The sequence below is a fragment of the Meriones unguiculatus genome, chromosome 10 (genome assembly GCF_030254825.1).
Source record: "Meriones unguiculatus strain TT.TT164.6M chromosome 10, Bangor_MerUng_6.1, whole genome shotgun sequence".
Classification (NCBI taxonomy): Eukaryota; Metazoa; Chordata; class Mammalia; order Rodentia; family Muridae; genus Meriones; species Meriones unguiculatus.
The window spans coordinates 68,289,370-68,312,001 of NC_083358.1; the positions used below are offsets into that span (position 1 = coordinate 68,289,370).

The window sequence follows — 22,632 nt, forward strand, 5'->3', positions numbered from 1 at the left end:
CTTCCTGCTTGATTCAAAAAGTCTCAATGCAACCTTAGTCCTTAGTGCTTCATCTCCTAGGGGCATATGCCTCTTCAGATGCATAGTAAACTTTCCTGAGGCCAGCGTAGCTGTGATTGTTAGTACACTTAGTCGACCATTACCGACTAACATCAGGAAGGAGATCCTTGTGAGACTTTTATAACCACATCAGCACTTCAGATAAGCCCTAGCTTATTTGAGCTAAATGAAATTGAATTAGTCAGTTAGAACATCTGAAAATTTTTGTCTGAAAATTAAATCAAATGCTAAGCTATGAGGCAAAGGAGTTTCTTTTCTTGGTGGTATCTCTGAGGGTAGACCCATGTGTTTGGTCATTTGCTCTGTCACTTATTCTTGAATAACACTTTTTTATTAGTTACATTTTATTAACTCTGTATCCCAGCTCTATCCCACTCCCTCATTCCCTCCCAATCCCACCCTCCTTCCCTCATCTCCTCCCTGCCCCTTTCCAAGTCCACTGATAGGGGAGGAACTCCTCCCCTTTCATCTGACCCTGTTTTATCAGGTATCTTCAGGACTGGCTGCAAAGTCCTCCTCTGTGGCCTATCAGGGCTGCTCCTCCCTTGGGAGGAGCAGGAGGGCAAAGAGCCTGCCATTGAGTTTATGTCAGAAACAGTCCCTGTTCCCCTTACTAGGGAACCCACTTGGTTACTGAGCTACAAATAACACTTTTAAATATTCAGTAGGCAGCATCAACAGCGTACTTCAGACGGCACTTGCCGCAAGTACCACCTCAGAACCAATGGACTTCATAACGTAGCTGGCTCTTTCCTTTGTAGAGTACAACCCAGAATGCTTCAGTTGCTATGGGATAAATTCTAGGTGAGACCAAAAAAGGGATGAGACGGCGATGATGAACTGAAGGTCTCTTCTCAATTACCAAATGCCTCAGAGCAAATTTTATCCATAGTGTAGTTATGAGCAAAACTGGTTTTGTTTGGTTTTCTAAGTCTCCATGTTCTCCTCATGGCCAGGGATTTATAATTCCAAGAACTCTGTAAAGCCTGGCACTGGAGTGCCCCATGGGAGGCGTGAATCAGGGTGCTGAAGTCTGTTATCTGTGCGTGATAAGCCAAGCTCAGGTGAAGGATTTAGAGGCAGTAGATCACATTTAGAAAAACCAACCTTTCCTCTGCCCTCTTCAGCCTGCTTTGCAAATTCAAGAGATGGAATCACTGTTGCCAAGATCTCCACATACGCAAGAGAAATTATGGTCCACAGGTTGACTCCTTGCCCTCTACTTACGTGAAAATGGCGTGATAAGAGACTTACATGGTCAGGCAAAATTGACTTAAGACTTCGACTTTTTAGGCAAAATTCCTATGTGGTTATCCTTACATTTTTAATTGAACTTTCATGCATTTGTCTTTGTGTGGGCATGAGAATGGGTGAGCACATGCCATGGGATGTGTGTGGATGTCAGAGGATAAACTCATGGAATTTGGTTTTCTCTTTCTACGTATGAGTCTTGAGGATCAAACTCGGTTCGTGAGCCTTGAAGACAAGCACCTTAACTCACTGAACCATTTCACCAGTCCTGTGCTTTGTGGCCTGAGCCACAGACATGTTGATTGTTAATAAAGCAATGCAAAAATGACTTTTAGCCAGAACACGTCTTGAAGCTTGGGTACTTTGTGTCTCCCTGAATCTTGAGTCTTACCATGGTTTCCAGACGCCCGATAACTTCAAAAGTATACTGAACGGTGTTGCCTGTCATGTCAGCCAGCACCTCACTGATGGGCTTGGTGAAGTCCTTGGGGCTGATACATTCTGTGGCACCTACATCCAGGGCCTTCTGGAATTTGTCTTTGTTGATGTCGATTCCAATGATCCTGGAGGCACCCGCTGTCTTACAGCCCATGATGACTGACAGGCCAACTCCTCCCAGGCCAAACACAGCACAGGTGGAGCCAGGGGTGACCTGTAGAGATAAAAGTCCCTCTAAGGGTCACCAGTGAAACCCGCAAAGTAGTCTCAGTGTCAGGCACACCAAATTCTGAGAATTGCCATGACTAGGGTCAGGACTTCAAATGACTTAGTCAGATGACAAAAGGTGTTAGAAGTAGAATGTCTGAGAAAAAGAGGTATTTGCCAAAGGAAAGCACACTTGCCAGATTAACAAAAGTCCTTCCTAAAGGTTTACCCAGCAGCCAGCAGCCTCTATAGCCCGCTTGGCCCTACCCATAAGCCTCTGCTCTCACAGGAGGGTTAGACAAACACGGAGACCTCTGATCTTTGCACAAAGCCAAGCTGATTTGTTTTAGGTCTTAGCTTTGACTGGCGGCCTTGGTTGGAATAACCTTTACTCTCTGAGTCATTTGAAGATATGTTGTCTTTTTTTTTTTTTTTAAACAACCAAATCCAATTTCTACTTTGATTCCCTCCACGCTCTCCCCACGCCCCTTTTATTTTCCATCTAGTTCATCTGGCAGTTCATCTAACTGTTGTGGTTCTAGGAAAATCCTCTTCTGAGAGGTTGTCAGGTGGGAAGGAAAAAGCTCTGGCTAGTTAGCCCTGATTCTTACCTTGGCGGTTTTAACAGCTGCCCCATAACCCGTGGAAAAACCACAGCCGATCAGACAGGCTTTCTCGGGAGGAGCCGCGGCATCGATCTTGGCTACGGAAGATTCATCCAGCACCGTGTACTCGGTGAAGGTGCTGGTGTTCATGAAGTGCTGGACGGGTCTGCCCTTGCAGGAAAATCTGCTGGTGCCGTCGGCCAGCACCCCACGGCCTGTCAGACTGTTGGATACAGCGGATGCACACATTACTTCATTCAGTTCAGAAGCTATCGAGGCGGAACTTAAAGGACGGGGTAAAAATGACACCTTACTCGCTCCTGATGCAGAGATTGCCCTCTGGGTTAAGGCAGGCATTGCATTCTCTGCACTGCGGTAGAAAGAGGGGGACGACTTTGTCTCCTGGAAAGAAAGTAACATGACGTCAGATGCCATCGATTTGCATTAAAAGATGAACTAAGAGGGTTTAGGGTTTGGTGGCTCGTGCCTGTAATCCCTGATACAGGAAGACTGCCAGCCCAGCCTGGACTACGGAGGGAGTTTCAGGCCAGCCTTGGAAACATAGAGAGTCATGAACCTCAAGGACCAAAAATACTTATATTATTTAATTAATTCATAGATGAAACAGGTGTGAAATGAAACTATATTATATACAAAAATGTCTTTAAAATAGTCTCAGTGTTATAAGTACCACAAAGTAGAGCGGTAAGGCTGAGATTTGACAAGCTGGAATTACTCAGTACAATCTGCTCTCCTGGCGTCTCCTTAAGCTAGGCTGACCCCTCAAGCCTGACGCGCTGCTTCCTTCAGTAGCATAAGCAAGGCCTCTGTACCTGGTCTCACAGTGGTGACTCCTTCTCCCACACTCTCTACAACCCCAACTGCTTCATGGCCCACAATCACTGGAAACTTAGACACCATTGTTCCTTTTGTCACGTGGTCATCTGTGCGACAGATTCCTGTGGCCAAAATCTGTGTTTAAAACAAACAAGCAATAAACACCATTACACAGTCAGCAGATGGATCGCTTTCCAGTGGGGTGCTGTTTAACTCTGCATCATTTTCTCACACTATAGTGATCATGCTGAGACAGCCTGAGCCTGAATCAAGCATCAGGCTAAGTTTCCTTGCTTCAGGGAATTACAGCATTGCTGCCTCCCTTCCCGCTTGGATCTTGATGCCTTTCTACAGGGAAGAGATCAAAGAAGGATTAGCATGAAGGCCTGATAAACAGAGCATTTAAGCCAAAGGTGAAGAGCTTTTCAAAATCAGGGTGGGGCACCGTAGGAAGCTATTGCTTCTCAGCCACAAATGAGTTCCTATCAAGAATCTTCTAGGTGATCCCGGTGGCACAGGTCTGTAATCCCATCTATTTGGGAAACAGAGGCAAGAGAATCACCAAGTTTACAGCCTACTCATGCTACAAAGTGAATTCAAGGTAAGCTTATGTCAGTTAGTAAGGCCCTGTCTTCAAGCAACAAATGAAAATATGGCTAGAGATATAGTTCCTTGGGAAAGTACCTGCCTGGCGTTGTTCATGATACCCAAGGTTCTGTTCTAGAAGCTACACAAATACATACATACATACATACATACATACACACATACACACATACATACATATCTCAATATATTGTGATTCCCAGAAGGTTTTAAGACAATCCTTGGTAATAACTATTGATCATTCTCTATCAAACACTGCATCACTAAAAATTCAATATTCTCTTTAATAAGCTAGATTAGCATTGTTAATTGGTGCATTTCACAGTCAGCCTGACCACTTCCCTAACAACGTGCATGAATTGGTGGCAGAATTAGTTAGGAAACATTTTTTAAGAAGCCAACCTCTGGGCTGGAGAGATGATGGATCAGCAGTCAGTTAAGAGCCCTGGCTGCCCTTCCAGAGGAGCCGGGTTTGATTCCCAGCACCCACATGGTGCCTCACAACCGCGTCTAGTTCCAGCGCATTCAACGCCCTCTTCTGGCCTCCTCCATCACTAGGCATGCGTGTGGTATACAAACATGCATGTGGTATGCAGACACAACACCCACACACATCAAATAAATACATAAATAACATTTTAAAAGGAAGCTAGACACACCAGTGGCCTTCTCAGGGTTAATTGGATTGCCTTTCAGCTCCTTCTTACCTTAACTCGAACTTCCTTCGCCTTCGGTGGGGCCACTTCTATTTCCTCAATGGAGAAGGGCTGGTTCATTCCCCATAGCACAGCCGCTTTGCACTTGATGACCTACGAGATCAACCGTCATCACTGGTGCTAATCTTACACTCAGGCTTCCCGAGTCATAGAAATATTCACAGAAGAGCACCTCTAACTCTGAGTTTCCTCAGAATGTTTTCCTTCAGTGACAGAATCTGAAGCCTTGCAGATCATCTTGTGTGGATCTTTGTCTGATATGATGGCTTGATGCATGCAGGCCAAACACATGGAATGACCGGTCTATGGCCACACAGGACACGAGGTAAGGGCTGGGATTCATGCAATCGTCCAATAAACTGGTATATTGGTATGACTTCAAATGCGACATATGAGTGCAACTGCCATCCGTGAATTGCTTATTAGAAAAGGGCAAGTCTTTAGTGCAGAAAACGCAGCTGATTTGCCTGCGAGAATGTCTTCCCTTACATCTGCAACCATGCGGCAATCGTGAAGCAGTGAGTCGGCTTGCGGTAAGACATAGAGCCGTTACCACCACGAAGCGTGTGCACTGTGAATGTGTTTCTGGGGCATGACGGTGTCTTTCCATCTCTGCCTCATTTCTCATACCTAGCCCAAGTCAGGGCTTCTTTCCTTGTGCAAATAGTATATATCCAGTGAGTGAGCGAGCAAGTGAGAGTGAGAGAAATGCAGACAGACAGAGAATGTGTGTAAGTTTGCTTCTGACTTCCACACGTGAGCCATGGCACAAAGGCACCTATATTCATGCAAAAATGCACATTCATGTGTAAACACACACACACTCACACGGCGGGGAAGGAGGGCGGGCGAGCAAGCACACAGATAAAAATTAAACAAAATGTAAAATACTCATTTTTTTTTTTCTGATTCAAATCCAGCTACTTCTCAACTTGTTGGCCAACACTTGAATGGCCCTTTAGATGACTCAGCGCCTTCCACAGAGATCAAATGTGAGAAACGTTATGCTAGAGACAAATGAGCATCAGAAAGTCACCAATGTCTCCGTTTAATGGGCACCCTCTGTCTTGCTGAGGAAAGTATTTTCAGTCATGGTATAATCTGGCCGACCCTGAACTAGGACCCTCACCACATTAATGGCAGAGACAGACGGCACGGGGAAACTTTTACATCTAACAGTGACAGGAAAAACGTCGTAAAGGAAACATTGCTCAGCAGAGGCAAACCCCCAGCGTCTCATCCTGCTACATAGCTCAGGCTTCAGGCTGGCCCCAAACTTAAAAACCCTCCCACCCCGGCCTCCTGAGAGGTGGGAATGCAGGCATGTGTGATGCTCTGACGGTGCTGGATGCTATATGACAAGCTACAATTCAACAAGCTGTAATTCTCTATTTGTAGTTGGTAATGAATTTTCACTCAACGAGAACACCCAGTTTTTTCTAAGCAGTAAAATGAGCAACCTGTTCAGGCTCATCTCTTAGGAGGGCAGTTTGCTCACTACCTCAGAAACAGGTGTGTACTGACACTTCCACCCCACGGTTCCATCTTTCAAATCAGCCTGAAGGGAGAACAAGGTGTCAAAAACAAAACTTAGTATGCGTTAGAGGTCACCTCAGAACTATAAGGAAAATATGTAAACAAAAATGAAGGAAACCTTACTAAATCTAGAAATCCGTGTTGGATACTGAAAAAATGCTCATTTAGATGGAAAAATAGGTTAAAGATGTTTCTATCTTATATGAGTGCAGCACACAAAATATTGTTGGAGGGGAGGGTGGGATCGGGAGGGGAGGAGGGAGGGGCTTATGGGGGGATACAAAATGAATAAAGTGTAATTAATAAAAAATTTAAAAAAATATTTTTGGAGAATGCAGAGAGGAAACACACCAGGTTAAAACAAAGTCAGTGGTAGTTTGAGAATGTTAGAACATGCTTGATTCCCCTCCCCCATCTATTCTGTTTATCCAAGTTCTTTAGACTAAGCATTGTAATAGACCAAAATCTTCCCTACATTTATGTCTTAAAGCCCTAGTATTCAGTACCCCAGAATCTGATGGTACAGTGCTTGGAATGGGGCTTTCCCATTGCTATCGAGTTACAATGCGGTCACTGAAGTTAGTCCAGTCCAATAGGCTCTTTTCATAATGAGGTTAAGACATAAGCCAAGAGAAGGCCATAGAGTCTGCAAGAAGAGCAAAGGAAATGCTCCCAAAGAGGCCAGTCTTGTCCACACTCTGTTCTCAGGATCCTAGCTTCCAGATGTCTGAGGGAATAAATTTGCTGTTTAAGCCACACAGTCCCCAGTACTTTGTTAATGGCATCTTTAGCAAACTATTATAACCATCCTTTTATTTTTGTTAATGAAATAGCAAAAAATTAACAGAGGGAATACTCACTTTCTGGGATGGAATGGAAACCCCAGAATAGTTCTGTGGATAACATAACTCCCCGTGAGCTGCTCTACCGTATAACATTGCCAAACCAAAATTCTAAATCCGCTGTGCTATTTGTCGTATACGCTGTACTCTTAATTATAGTTAGGAGGTGCTGCCTGGACTCTGAATTCTCCATTGCTGGAAATGTTCTGACGGTGGCTGACATTCACATGACAGAGGCCACAGAGCTGGTCATGTGGAGTCGGAAATATTTTAAGATTCGGTTCAACTCTGTTTCATTTATTTCTATGGGCAAAAGCTACTAACTTCCATGATGCAAAATTAACTGCCCTGACTCTCAGCTCTTACTGGATTTCTGACTCAAATGTTTTTCATTCTAACTTTCTTTAATTTGGGGAGGGGGGAGTTATTTCAGGTTCTAGCATTCTAGTGCCTCCTCTCTTGTGTTATACAGACGTTAAACACCATCTTTCTCTTCCTAAAATGTTAAAGTAGACTAAAGGCAAAGTTGTTTAAAAGTAATACAGATAAAAGTACCCAACATCTTATGAAGTTAAGTGTCCATTCAAAGCAGGAGCCCAATAATCTCAACCTGCAAGTGGGGAAAAAGGCCAGCCTTAGTTTTTGAGTTACTGTCGCCATGCTGGCTCTGTTATCTCCTGAAGGAATAAACAGGCTTTATCCACTGCACAGTCCTATCTGCCAAGAGTGTTTACACTTACGCTTTGATACAAAACATGTCCTCAGAAACTTGGAAAATGTGATTTCTTTGCTGTTGACTTTGCATTCTGAATTAGCATTTTCCATCCTCAACAGCAGGGCCACATTTTCCCCAACAGCTGCACAGGAGATCCTGGACCCATTGGATTCCAGAAATGAAGTGAGTACATCCTACTACCGTACTGAAGTCTCCTTATGGGAACAGTTTGCTATCCAGAGCAAATGACTGGCTGGCAGGAAATTAAATTATGAATAGTATCCATATAAACCACACTTCTCTAGTTCCCATCATCGCTTTCTGGAAGAACTTTCAGCATGTGGTTTTCAATTGAATCCTGCTGTTGTTGGCATTCTGATGCAATTTATCCATGTTTCCCCAAAGTGTGCCTACTTAAAAGCCTCACCTTCCTCAAGAAAGTATTTAGTTACTCTACTGGACTCACAGCTCTCAGAAGCAACCCACATATTAGCTCAAGAGACCGAAGAAGCCAAAACGTTCCCCTTACTTTTCCAGCAGTGCCCATCCTGGCTTTCTCGGGTTTGTAGTCTGCAAACGGGAACGTCTTCTGACTTCTGATGCTCAGTTCACTCTGATATGAACAGTTGCCTCTTCTGCCTTGAATAAATAGCGTGACTTGGAAGTTTTGCCTGCCTTCAGCAACATGATTCATAGCCTTAAAAAGTTCCCAACCCAAGACACTCCACCCTCCAGCAAGTCAAGTGGTGAAAAGAAACTATAACAGGAACTATTATGATTAGACAAGACTAAGAACCTGGCAACACTAAATAACCGACTCTACTGTGAAGGGCCAGAAACCACTCTTTCTCATTTTATTTTGGAGATTATAAAATCAGGTCAGATTAGTTCAGCTCAGTACAATTGATAAGAAATGCATTGTGTGCTTCTAAGTGCAAGCTGTTTTGTAGGGCAGCTGGTTTTAGAGGTGCATTTAAGCATTTGTATTTGCGTTCCATTTGCACATGATAGAAACTTGTAGAAAATGTGGTTAAATATAAATGAGGGGGAGGGATATCACTCTGTGATACAATGTCTTTCTCTGGGCTCACACACATACACACACTTAATTATATATTATATGCACGTATGTATGTTTGTATGTATGTAATAGATGCAAGGAAATCTGTAAAAACAGTAAAGGTGAGTGCTGCGTAGAAGAAATAGTGAGTAAGGGATCAGGATGTCTATAATTTCTAGGTATCCTGGAGGTAGGAAATTGCCTAAAACTTGTCCCTGGACTAGGCCCATCTGCCACCTGGCTCTAGATCACATTATTTGCCCACAGAATTGCTGACTGCTTACACACATTGGTTGAAGGACTGAGAGGGAATTAGAATCCTGCTGTACACAGAGACTCCTGCATCCCCAAAAGAAATGACCTAGGCAGGCATTTGGCTGTTTCACTGCTCTAGGCCACTATTTTGTAGAAGAAGCAGCAGCAGGCCCTCCCAAGTCTACTTTCTCCTTCGACAGGAGTGCGTCCAAGGTGTTTCTTACAGGCAGTGGTCCGTTGTCACACCGACACTACTGCCTCCAGCACACTCCGCATACACTGAGATCCCACTCCTGTGGAGTGTCACAGGGACATGGGCTTTCTGTCTTTAGATAAACTCTTCCATTCTGAAACACGGAATGAGGACTCTTGCCTACCCAGAAGACATTTGCCAGAGTTTTTGTCCAGCTACTTCTACATCAGCCCAGCTCTTTCCTTTGAAAAGTGGAAAACATGGCCACAAATCTCTCAACATGACACAGTAGCCGCTGTAAATCCGAATTAACACGTATTTAATTCAAAAGTAGTAATTATAATCAGTAATTCTAGTGGATTGGCCGAATAAAGCTCAGCAGGTAAGAGTATTGCCAATGGACCAGGCTTGTATACAAGCACATTGTTTTAGCAGCATTGTTTCCACTGAGAAACCCAGCATATATTGTAGGCGCAGTGGGCAGGTACGGACACAGACATTCTGAGTCTCAATTGCCAAACAAAGATCAAGCCCCAGCTCAGCCACAAAAGCTTGTTTGCTTTTGAACAAAGGCAAGAGAGCACCAACTTGGGTAGTGCCAGCACTAAGGCAACATTTCTCAGTTGGAAAAATCCATAAGGGCTTTGCAAAACTTCAAATATTCTCTAGTTAAGGTACCAGGTGATGCTTACTAGCTAAATAAGTTTTTATGTTCCTAATCAATTTCTCCCAGAATTGACTGGCTAAAAAAACGAAAACAAAAACAAAAAACATGGGTTGGAAAGTACCCAGTAAAATTAACTATGCTTAGGAGGCGTGTGTGTGTGTGTGTGTGTGTGTGTGTCTGTGTCTGTGTCTGTGTCTGTGTCTGTGTCTGTGTCTGTGTGTGTAATCCAGGAAGAGTTGAAGAGAAGGAATGAGAGAGATCAACATGATCAAAATGCATTGTATGCATGTGTGAAATTCTCAAAGAATAAATAAAAATGTTACATCAAAAATTACAATTAAAATGCAAGGCCTGAAGTTTCCAGGGTGAGACATCGGGTTAGAAGCTTCCTCCACGCAATGCAATGAGTAAGAAAAGTCAAATAGCAAAGGGTAGAATGCATTCCAGACAGAGAGACTGAACAGGAAAGCCGAGAAGTAGGGAGAAACAGCAGAACACACTGAAAAGGAATGGCAGCACATGGCTAAAATGCCGCTCTCCAATGGAGCAGATGCCTCATCTAAAAGACAAGAATTTAAAAGTGAGGGGTCAAGGACACCACAACAAGACCTATAGCATAAACTAGCCTGGGCCCGTGGGGGCTCACAGACTGGACCACCAACCAAAGAGCATGCATGGGCCAGACCTAGACCCCTACACATATGTAGCAGACTTGCAGCTTGGTCATCTGTGGGCCCCCTAACAATGGCAGTAGGGGATATCTCTGACTCTGTTGCCTGCCTTTGGATCCCTTTCCCCTATCTGGGCTGCCTTGTCAGGCCCCAGTGGAAGAAGATGTGCTTAGTCCTGCTGCAACTTGAGGTGCCAGGGTGGGTTGGTACCCCTTGGGGTCTCCCCTTCTCTGAAAAGGAGAAGAGGGAATGGGAGAGAGGGGTGTGAGGGTGGGATTGGGAGAAGAAGATGGAGGGGGCTGGGATCAGGCTTTTAAAAAATTAAGTAAATAAATAAATGGGAAAAAAGAGAAAGAAAGTAGCTGAATGTGAGCCAAGGAGAAAGCCGGTAAGCAGATTTTCCCATGCTTTCTGCTTCAGCTATGCCTCTGGGTTCCTGCATGGAACTCCTATCCTGGCTTCCCTTTGAGGATGGGCTGTGATGTAGAAGTACAAGCCAAATAAACCCTTTTATCACCCTAAAAGAAAAAGAAAGAAAGAAAAGTGACTCACAGTCCTACCCATGTAATAGTCACCACAGGCCCCTAATAGATTAGGGGATGTTTGGGGCCGTGAGCGACTCTTGCTTTATGATGCATCTCTGCAGAGGAACCCCGATTGGCACACCCAGATTGGCCAGGTGCCATCTTGAGAGTTAAGGCTAAGAAATAAGTTTATACCTGTGATTGTTCTCAAGAAAAACAAAACAAAGCAAAACAAAAAACCCAAAACAGATCTTGAAAAAGTAAACTAATGAATCACCATAAGCATCAGAAGGCAAGTATAGGCCGAATCCAGAGAAAGTAGACAAATCAATGAAATAGAAACAAAAGGAACAATAGAACAAAGAATTCAATACAACTTTGAATATTTGAAAAGATAATGACCAAATAGTCCTTAGCCAAACTGGCCAAATGAAAGAGGAGACCAATGTAATGGAACGAAAAGAGAGACATTATAATAGACACCAGAGAATCACGGAAAAATACTTGAACAACCTATATTCAGAGAGGAAGAAATGAATCAATTCAGAGACAGCTATGACCCATAAAATTTGGACTAATATATAAACAACATACACTGACCTGTAATGACCAAAAACACTGAAATAGTAAGACGTCCAGTAAGAAAATGCTTAGGACAGTGTAGGATTCCCTGTTGAATTCCAGCACTCTTTAAAAAAGAGCTGACGGCGCTGCTTCTCAAACATCTCCATCCAGTCTGAAGGAGCACACCAAATTCATCCTGTGAAGGCTGGGACCCTGATCCCAAAAATCAGATACGAGGACAACAACAACAAACAATGTAGACCAGTTCCCCTGATGGAGGTAGATGCTAAAATACTTAACAAAATGCTTACAGACTGAATTTAACGATACATCAAAGCGGGGCATAGTGGCGCACGCCTTTAATCCAGGCACTTGGGAGGCAGAGACAGGCAGATCTCTGTGAGTTCTAAGCCAACCTGGTCTACATAGTGAGTTTCAGTACAGCCAGATCTGTAAAAGTTTTTTAGACACTGTCCAACCAACAACAAACAACCTAAACCTCCAAACCAATATATATCAAAAAGATCATAGAATATGAACTAACTGGTTTCATTCAGGGATGAAAAGAAGGTTCGGCACCTATAAATTAGTTAGCATAACAGCACATAAGCAGGTTCAGGGCGGAAACCACATGAGCATTTTAAGAGGTGGAGTCTGTTCCATCCCAGAGTTAAGGAGGGTTTGTCATGAAAAGGACTCAGCTTGAAGGACCCACACAGCCCAGATTGCTGGGAAACTGGGGGGAACTCTGAGAAGTGTGCTGCAAGAAGAAAGGTTTGCGACTTTGTGTGCTTGGCTCAGAGCCTGTCTTCTCACTTGTGCGTGTAAACGTGGGAGACACAGAAGCTACAGTGCTTGTGTGTCCCAAGGATTCATGGGGAGGACCTTACAACTCCTAATACACTGCTTCATTCATAACCAGAAGCAAATGGCGCTACTAACTCGATTCCAGTCATACGGATTATTATTCTGATTTATTGCTGCAATTATTAAAAGGTTTGAGACATAATCACTTTAGAGAGAATGTCCTCACATAGCTTAGCTGTGAGGTCCTAGAAGCCTCCAGAATTTTCCAAGTTTGGGCACTAAGAGTCCTCTGAACAGAGAACGCTACTGAAACTCAGAGATGAAGGGATAGCCTATGATCCGTACCTATCAGGTTGTCCAGCAGCAGGAGGGTTCCAGAATGAGGACTCTTCAGTGTGCTGACCTGGAGAGGGCCAGGCATATGGAAACCAGCAGACTGCCATTATTTTCAAGCTGCTTTGCCTAGAGTGTGAGTGCGTGAGACCTTCCGGGTGGTGCTAGCATGGGGTCATTAGCTCTTGTCTCTCAGGACACTGGTTTTTTGTTTGCTTGTTTGCTTGCTTGTTTGTCTGTTTGTTCTGTTTTGTTTTCATTAACTCATCCAGGACTGTGATCACCCTGTCCTCCAAGGACGGCAGGAATAGATACGAGCCTTTGAAGTCAGAAGAGCTAGCTAATATATCTGCTCCGGTGGTGGCCAGTAAGTGCTTATGGGGACACTAGGAAAACGCGAAGAGAAGCAAGCATTTCCATTTGGAGTTTCTTGGGAGGTGTCAGTGAGACAGAAGTGTAGGTGCACTCGTGAAGGGAAAATGGGAACGATAATAGCCATATCTCTAAGGTTACTAGAGGGTAAAGCCATTGCATGAACGTGGAAATGGAAATCAATGTACTGTAGAGTTATTCTTCTTAGCAGAGATAGTCAAGGAACTGTAATTACTGAAGGCACAGAACTGCTTAGTCACCCAGCCTCACAATAGACATCGCTGAATTTTGATCCACCTTATCAAATGCACACCTTAAGGGTGGGGTTTCATTCCAGCCTTTGTTTCTCAGATTTTCTCTGTGCAAGGCTAAAAACTTAAGCTGTAAGCAACGAGCTGCAAGCTGGAACTCATCGTTGCCTGCCTTCTTCGGCTATGCCAGGCCATGTGGGGATAAGTCCTGCCAGTGGCAGGGAGTGGAAGGACCTGAAGCTCTGCCCTGATGTGGGAGGCTAATCCTTGGCTAGGCACTGGAAGCCAGCTCCCAGAGCTGCCATGGAGACCATGCTTGGCATTTTTAGCACATTTGCTTTTGCACGCATAGCCCGCTCCAGAGTTTTTCTTTCAAAGAAAGACAGGGATGTCACATATGATTTGAATAAACTCTTCATTTTTTCAGTTTACCAACTGACTACTGTTTGATAGGAATTTCAATTTGAGGATATCAAGAAATGTGGAGAAAAAAATAAACCCAAGCTGATTTTCCTTCTGGTCTTATCTCTCTTTAAACACACACACACACACACACACACACAGTAGGTGGTGGTAAATATTTCTAGGTCATGTTGAAAATAGCTTCTGGTTATTAAGACCTAACAATTATTTTAAAGACTGAACCTGGAAGCTGCTCTTTGCAGAGAAAAACAGGTGTCAATACACCTCAGATGCTAGGAAGGAAGCCTGCCTAAAACCCAAAGGCACAAGACATGGCCTTGGAAGAAAGTGGTTGGTAGCCCTGAGAAGCCATCCATCCTGCTGATGAGTCAGGCTCATGATGCATTCTCTCTTTACATCTCTATCCAGTGTTCTCCTCATGGCTTGTTTCAATAAAACAGAGTAGGAGGCCAGGATACTAGCAGAAGTGTCTGTAGACCATGGCTTCTTGTAGAGGCTCAAGCCCTGTTCAGAGGTTACTTTCTGAATTACTGTGGTCGGTGGTGAGAGGGATGGGAGCAGTCAATGCTCCACCTTACTCTCTCACTTCTGCTTCAACCTATTTTATATTCACAAGTCTTCATTTTAGAAGAGGCTCTTCAGTCTTCTATTTAAAAAAAGAAAGAAAGAAAGTGCCTCCTTTGTTTTCTGAATCATGGACACAGAACTGTGCATGAAACACTTGAGATGAATTTTCTCTTGATGTAAAGAAGAAATTCCCAGCCCTCAACTCATGATAATTTTAAACTAATTGTCATTGGGGCAAGGGCAGAACTATTTACAAGAAACAGTAAACACAAAGCCCTGCACTTAGGGGGATAGAGGACTAAAGTTCCTGCTGTCTACACGTGGACTGATTGATGGAGATGCAGGACTGCTCGCTTTAGACGTAAGTCTACAGAAATCATTGCGACTGATTTCTTTGACACCAGCACTGCGTTTCTGGCTACTTGTGGGTGTCAGTGAAGTCTGACATATCCCAGAAGAGAGACTGAACTCTTTGAGGTTTTTTTTTAACTCCTTTGGTGCCAGAGCTGATTGCTCTTAGCAAGAAAGAAAAAAAAAGGGGGTGGGGGGTGGGGATCAGACATTCCTACACACACACACTTGATGGATGAAGCAAAGTGGGCTCCAGCAACTGTTTATTTTTTGTCCTAGGCTTACATGTCCTCTAAAGCAAAGCTGTCTATGTCGTAAGAAAAATTACCTCATGGCCATAAAAGCAATTATCACAAAAACAGATAAAATGTTACACAAAAGGGAGTTACAGGAGGGTTTTTGATTATGGTTTTTCTATCAAAACTAGCACCCGACTAAACATTCTTTATCGATTTTTAGCTCCACAAGTTCATTATAAGATCAAAGCAATAGTTTTATCTGTCTTTCATTTTAGAAGCTCATTATCAGTTCAAAGCAATAGCTTTTTAAGTCATAGGTTATCCAGGTTTTTTTTTTTTTTTTACCAAGAAACAGCTCTGTAATGGAAGTTTTGTTTTTTTTGTAAACTCAGTTATGTTATGTGAATATGTTTTTGTTTTAATCCCAAGTATGGGATTTTAGTTTGGGCTCAAGTTTGTCCATAGCCGATAACCGGCTCACGCAGAATGCGGTCTTCGACAGCTCATAAGGGCCTGCCTCGAGCTGCATGGAGAGGGGCATGGTCTAGGCTCTGAAGAAATGAATATGAGAGCCCCAAAAGGAAAAGTATAGCGTGCAGTGGTGGAGTATAGAGAGTAGCAGTTTGGAGAGGCCAGAAACAAACGGGTGGTATGGCGGCTTGGAGCAGACAGAAGGAGAGAAACGCTTCACAGTGCAGCGGCTTGGAGGAGGCTGCTGGCTGCAGTTGCTGTTGACGAGATTGGTAGAGCCCTAAAAGAACCCATTGACCCTAAGTAGCCAGGAGAAGTAAAAGGATCTGCACCACCTCTCTCCACTAACCTTGACTCTTCTACTTAGGGTTGGGGGGTTGGAAGGGAGAGGCTTTATGGAACCCTAAATAAATTAGAGTTTTAAATAAAATTAGAGTTTAGGTCATCTATCTCATGTCTTATTTTTGAAGTTGTGTGCAATAAAGTTAGCACGAAAGCTCCTAATGCAGCTGTTTTTGTGTGTGCTCTTCTACGGCGGGGCTTAAAGTTACTTGAATGAAATCAGGAATTCTATAAAATCATTATGAGGAAGTATAAAATCATCAGTTCATCTAAACAGCATTATTTCATGAAAGTAGATTTTTATATTGATTCTGAAGGAAACTTGCCCAACAGAGTGGGTAAATACCCAGGAAACAATGGACAGTGAGGGTCTCTCCACACTAGGCCAGATATGTGAGGGATACAGTAATGACTGACAAACACGAAAAGGCATATCAGCATCAAGAAGCAATCTGACGACCAAGTCCCTGGGGCCATGCCTCAGCCAGGGCTCCCCCATCATAGCCATACAAAGATGGCGGACCACCTCCAGGAAGCTTACTTGCTTTCCACAGCTTTTCCTGTGTGGGCCCTGACATCTCGTATATGCTGAACCATAAAACAGTTCACAAGGACAACGAATATGGTGACAAAGAGGGAGAGACACATGTAATCCCACATAATTTTATAAAATGCACCAACCCCATAACATTAATCAACTCATTTGTTTTCTCCCATTTCTTAAGCACTATTGCTCTCTGGGCCTTCCAAGAAAAAAATTCTGCTGTCACAACGAGTCATCTATTTTCGTACTTACTCTTCTACCCAGGTACTTCTTATGTTTTGCACTAACAGCATAGTAGAGCTAGGATATTCACCCCCTTAGAATAACACCCTGCTCCTGTGTCAAATACTCTCAGTTCTTTGAGTCTGAGAACTGATTCTGTCAGTGTATTTGACTGTGGTGAGATTTTGAAGTAAGATTCATACCAACTATCTTCAAGAATGATTGATGAACCAGGTTCCAGTTTGGTGTATTTTATTAATTTTCTGAAACGATGAGGATATAATATTAAAAAATATTTATGGACCCAAAAGAACCTGGCCAATCAGTCAGGTCTACAGGGCATTATAATAAAGGACAGCTATTATGATACTTCATGATGTATTAAGTAGGTGCCATCCCTGGAAATGGAGGTCAGAGGTAATAACTGAGTAATTCTACTGCTGTGATCTGTTCTGGATCCATTTTTTGTTGCTGTGGTAAAATACACTGACAAAAAGCTACTTAGGATGTCACAGTTTTAGTTACAGTCCATTGCTGTGGGGAACTCCCAGTAGCAGGCGCCCAAGACAGCTGGTCACTTCACAGTCAAGAGCAGAGAAGAATGAACCCATCCAGACCTGCTCAGTTTCTCCTTTCTTACGTAGTTCAGGATTACCTGCCTCAGAAATGGTGCCACCCACGATGGACTTGGTTTTCTAGTATCAAATCAATCAAAACAACCTCTTTATAGGCATGCCAACAGCCTATTTGATTCAGACAATTCTTCAATTAAGATTACTTTCCCAGGTGCTTTCCAAAGTTGTGTCACATTGATGTTTAAGAACTATTACTATATACTAGCATAATAATATATAATCAACTTTGTGAACTATGCATACATTTATACATTGAGAACTCACAGGAATCCACTGAGGCAGACATTTAAGAAGCCATGGTTCTGAAACCTTTGATAGATTTTCATTGGTTTTAAGGGTGCTGTAAGGAACTGGGACTCAGTAACTTTTAAAAACTTGCCTTTGATCTTGTAGGTAATGAAATGTAGAGTTTGGTTTATAAATGTTGTGGCTGTAGTTGGTGGTGTAAACCTTGCACAGTAGGGCCTAAAAATGAGACGAACTAAAATCTTATGCAGTAGCCAACTTTGTTCAGAGCATCAGACATCTTGTACCCTGAGGGTTAATAACAGTCACTGAGTAACTTGCACAATCCCAAGGAAAAGACACAAATGGCAGTAACAGTTTTTCCATAATGACAGATGAATACCAACAGCTGAAGTAAACTCGCTCCTACCCACCACGCCTGGGAGGAGCACAAAAACACATCCCAAGAAAAACCCGTGCTATGGAGGAACAGAGGTTTCAAGACTTGTCTTGTTGGAGCTTCCTCACAAGGTCTCAGAAATCTCCTCACACAGCTTCATTCACGGACTGTGTTCTGACAATAAGCATTTAATGTGTACCATAGTGTACAGTGTACCCTGTCTTGATAAATTCATACAGGAAACAAATTTAATAGCTCATATTAGCTCATATAATAACTCATATTGACATAAAGGCAAAAGATATAGTTGTTTCTTTAAAAAATTCCTTACAGTTCCCTTGTGAACTTTAGAGACCAAGATGGTCTCTAAAAAGAAAAAGCCAGACTTTTATTTTAGTTACATTGGGCTGAAATGACTGCATCCTGTTGACTGTTATGGCATCAGTTCTAGCTGTTAGTGCTTGGAAAGAAATGATTCAATAAAATCAATGTCTTACATTCTAAAGCAATTATTTCTTAACCTTGGTGCATACTAAAAAGAGCAAAAAAAGCTGTTAGAATGCCCAAGACCAACTTTCACACGTCCTTCTTTTAGCTAAATACAACCGTCTGAAAAAAAAATTCCAGTTGGTTCCATGAGAGGTCACTATGGGGACCAATATTACTCTAGTCTGATGGTGCTGTAACCATAATCTAAGGTTCATGTGGTCACTCTGCCAGAAAACTGGGCGAGAGAAATTAAGTGGAAGAAAACTTGTCGGCGGCTGGCCTTGAGAAAGACAGAAGACTTACGTCTCAAAGTTCCATCTCTGAAGATGTTAGACGGGTTCAGGGTCTTCAGACAGCACATCGGGTTACAGTGAAAGTGTGTGTAAAGAACACTGCTACAGGAACACTTTCTCTTCAGGGCACATAAGTGTGAGTGCATGTGGAGGCTGAGCCTATGGCATACCTGTGGGATTTTCCATGACAGCTCTCCAGCTCTTCATTGAGATGAACTTGCTGAACTCCAGAGAGCTCATGTGTGGGCTAGCCAGTCAGCGTGCTCCAGGGGTCTCCTGCAGGCTGGAGCCATTCTACCCTCTAAGCATTTTTGTGGGTGTTGGTAATACAAAGTCCTATCCTCAGTTGTCAAGCTTGCAAGGCAAATGCTTTGCTGGCAAAGCATGCTCCCTAGGCCCTAGTAGACGGGTTTTTCAAATCCAGAAGTTGGAACACCCCAATCCACCTTAAGCTTCAATAAAATCGTGAATACACAAAGACTCAGAGAGACCACATCTATCTGGTCCACCCTTGATAAGCTATACTATCCTTCTGCTGAGATTTCCCTTTATCAAGAGCTCTTACCCTCTTTTCTGATGTCTAGTCTGTGTTTTTTGGGAAGTCCTCTTGCTTATGTAGGCACCTTACCCAAGCACAGATCTCCCAGCTTGCTGTGAATGATACAACAGTTTTCACTGAGAGTGGCACCTGCTGTTACCTAACAAGAGGAAGCTGGTAGCAAGTTGAGACCTGAGGTGTAATCCTAGCAGAGAGGTCTACTGGAAGACAAGCATGCAGTCTGTTCTGGATTATTTCAAAACAGAAAATCTTCAAGTTCAAACATAGACATAGTTTAATTATGCCCAAGCTGTGGTCAATTTGTTTTTCTAATTAGAGGTGTGCCTGGCAGGGTGGTGCATATCCACAATACTGCTGAAGCAAGAACAGAAGAAGGGCCTAAAGTTTGAGGCTAGCCTGTTCTAGCTCATGATTCCAGGCTAGGGAGGGCTGTAAACTAAATGAATGAAAGACTGAATGAATGAGATAAAAACAAATCAATGCACAGTTCGACGAGGGTTAGAGTTTGTTGGTGGTGGTTTCACTTCCACAGCTGAGACCTCCAGCTGGCAATACTAATTTGGGCATTTATTCCTAGGGATTTCTTGAGATATTTCAATACTCTGTGGGAAAATGATGTAGAAGATTTTATATCAGGGAAATGCTTGAAAGCCGGAGACCAGCCCAGGTTTCTGCCGTGTATAAAGAGGTGAGAACTTTCTTACAGCTGAAGTAATTTGTCAGGAATGACCTCAGTCAAGCTGATTTTTTTTTTGTTTTGTTTTGTCTTCATGACTTGGTGAATTTACCTTCAGCTAATTGTATGTAATGCTTACTGTCTCATCAAATCATTATCAGATGTAATCGTTAAACCCCTACAAGCCAAGTAATATTGTTGTTTGTTTCAAAGATGAGAATGAGGCACACAACATAACCTCAGAGGTAATCTCAAGAAGGAACAAGGGACCTGAAGGACACGGGACCTAGGCTGTGGAAATGTTCATAAAATATCTAAGTGAAAGGGGGGAGAAGAGAAGAAAAAAATAAAATGGAAACTGGAGGGAGGAGGAGCCAAGAAAAGAGAAGTGTTCTGAGCCCTAAGACAAATTCCATCTGTCAATGCATGGAGCCCCTGATGATGATTGCTGAGACCCCAAACCCTAGGAACTGCAGTGTGAAGCCCTCACTTTCCTGCTCATGCACGTGCATGCTCTGACAGTCACAGTCTCGAAGAGGAGAGTTCTGTACAGTTAGGCACCACCAGGCTGACATGTTTCGTAAGTTAATGAACAAACCGGCCATGCCTTTCTCCACGATTCCACTTCTCCTTCTGTGATCTGCTGTATCTTCAAAGAGCCAACCACCCTCGTTCCCTCACTTCTATCATCATCAGGGTCCCTGTTGAGTTGAACCAACAGTTGCCATAAAAGAAATTTAGGTTTGCATAAAATCAAACCAGGGCTTGCATTTCAGATTCACTAGGTATAAGACAGGGGGACAATGATTCCCTGTTTTTTGCATTTCTTTCCCTGATCTGCAAATGGAGAGGATTCATCTTATTATACAGAAAATGCTGAGCAGTACTTCAGAGTTCAATCCCTGAGCTATGACATGAATTTTAAAATACTATAATTTTGATGTATTACCTCATTTCTGCAAGCCTCATTTTCTTCATCTATGAAAAGTAGGTAACAGCACATATCTCATACCATGTGAGAAGGACTTAAGAAATGTAACGTATGAGACACTTGCCAGTCTCTGACAAATGGCAAACAACCAGCGGGTGTTGCTGGCTCAGACGACGTCCAAGCACATGGTACCTCACTACAACATTATCTGGTACACTGAACAGTTTGTGTGCACATGATTCTTTTAGAACTGTTGGCTTGAAATGTGTTGACAAGTGATGCAGAATTTACTGAGAGTTCTCTTCTTGCGAGATGGATGAAGCTACACACAGAAGTAGAGATGCAGAGTATAGGCTAAATTGCAAAAAATAAAAAGGTTGAGTGCTGTCTTGAGTGTGTGTGTGTGTGTGTGTGTGTGTGTGTGTGTGTGTAACTCTCTAGGAAGAAAAGAGGTGTGCTGGATAGACTAGAGTCAAATTCATGTCCATTAAATACCAGACTGTAATATTATTAGAAAATGTTTTTTTTGTGTGTGTGTGTGTGTGTGCATATGATGTAAGACATTAAGGTGAAGTCATTTGATTAAGGTTGGACCTAAATTCAGCAATCAGCATCTTTGTAAGAAGGAAGGCTGAGTGAGAACTTGTAGGCACCATAGCAGACTAGAGGCTGCACCTGTGTGATAAAAGTCAAAATAGGACAAAGGAGAATCTGCCTTAAAGAAAGAAAAAGAGAGAGCTCCAGAAATTCACAAGGGCATGCTGGGATACGACACAAATGCAGAGCTGAGAAGACAGTGCCTGAACAAGAAGGAAGCCAGCTATCCTCAAAGCTTAGCCCTGCACAAGACCTGCTGATGAGTTCTTGTGTGGATCCCAAAGGTGTCCAGGTAGAAGCCTCAGGATGGACTCACCAGGGGACACCAGGAGAGCAAGCGCCTGGCATCCTATGTGTCAAGAGTGGTTGGCCAGGGCCATAGGTACTCTCAAGTACGGTCACACTGAATCATTAGAGACTTGGCTGTCCAAATTCTTCAAGAGATACCTAAGATTCAGGGACTGTCCACTCACAGCCCCTTTTAAGCATGTAGCTAAAAGCTGTTTATCACTGTATGTTCCAACGACAATGTGGACTTTAAACAACAGTATTAAATGAGAGTGTATCAGCCTTGTTTGTTTGTTTGAGGACAGGGTCTCTAGCCTGCTCAGTGCTGGGATTAAAGGTGTTTACCACTGCACCACCCGCCCTGAATCACGGGATAGCCTGCCATAGAAACTGTTCTTTTGTTCCCCTTTTGTTTTTATGACATTGTTTGTTTGTTTGTTTTAATGTGCTTAGGATGCTCTACCAAGACCTCATTTTGGCATTTCCTGGGATGTTTTCTTGCCAAATTCAAACAGATGTCCTCAACAAATGGCACATCAAACCAGCAGTGGAAAGAGCAAAGCCCTTCTGACATAGGTTTTATCTCTCTCTTTTTTTTTTTTTTTTAGTATTTTTTTTTTTGTCTTTACTGAGAACAACATGAAATAGTAAAAACACAGTAAGAGGAAAACCATTTTTTCTTTTCTTTTTTTTCATTTTTTTTAAATTAGTTACAGTTTGTTCACTTTGTATCCCAGCTGTAGCCCCCTCTCCCATTCCCTCCCAATCCCACTCTCAGGCCCTCTTCTTCTCCTACGCCCCTCCCCCAGTCCAATGATAGGGGAGGTCCCTTCTCCCCTTCCATCTGACCACAGTCTATCAGGTCTCATC

The 22,632-nt window shown here is 43.0% G+C and overlaps 1 protein-coding gene across 3 annotated transcripts in view; it reads right to left on the reverse strand.

The window, feature by feature from the left end:
- Adh7 (alcohol dehydrogenase 7 (class IV), mu or sigma polypeptide) overlaps positions 1-22,632 on the reverse strand; it is a 48,778-nt gene that overhangs the window by 22,765 nt on the left and 3,381 nt on the right. For 2 of the 3 annotated variants that reach the window (XM_060392642.1, XM_021655784.2), the window contains exons 1-6: positions 8,343-8,533; positions 4,712-4,813; positions 3,395-3,533; positions 2,876-2,963; positions 2,568-2,784; positions 1,703-1,963 (exon numbers count right to left, since the gene is read on the reverse strand). In XM_060392642.1, the coding sequence (XP_060248625.1) occupies positions 1,703-1,963; positions 2,568-2,784; positions 2,876-2,963; positions 3,395-3,533; positions 4,712-4,813; positions 8,343-8,507 (972 nt within the window). In that variant the 5' untranslated portion in view covers positions 8,508-8,533. Of the gene's footprint in view, positions 1-1,702; positions 1,964-2,567; positions 2,785-2,875; positions 2,964-3,394; positions 3,534-4,711; positions 4,814-8,342; positions 8,534-22,632 lie in introns of those variants that run through there. The other variant, XM_060392643.1, reaches the window with a different exon arrangement.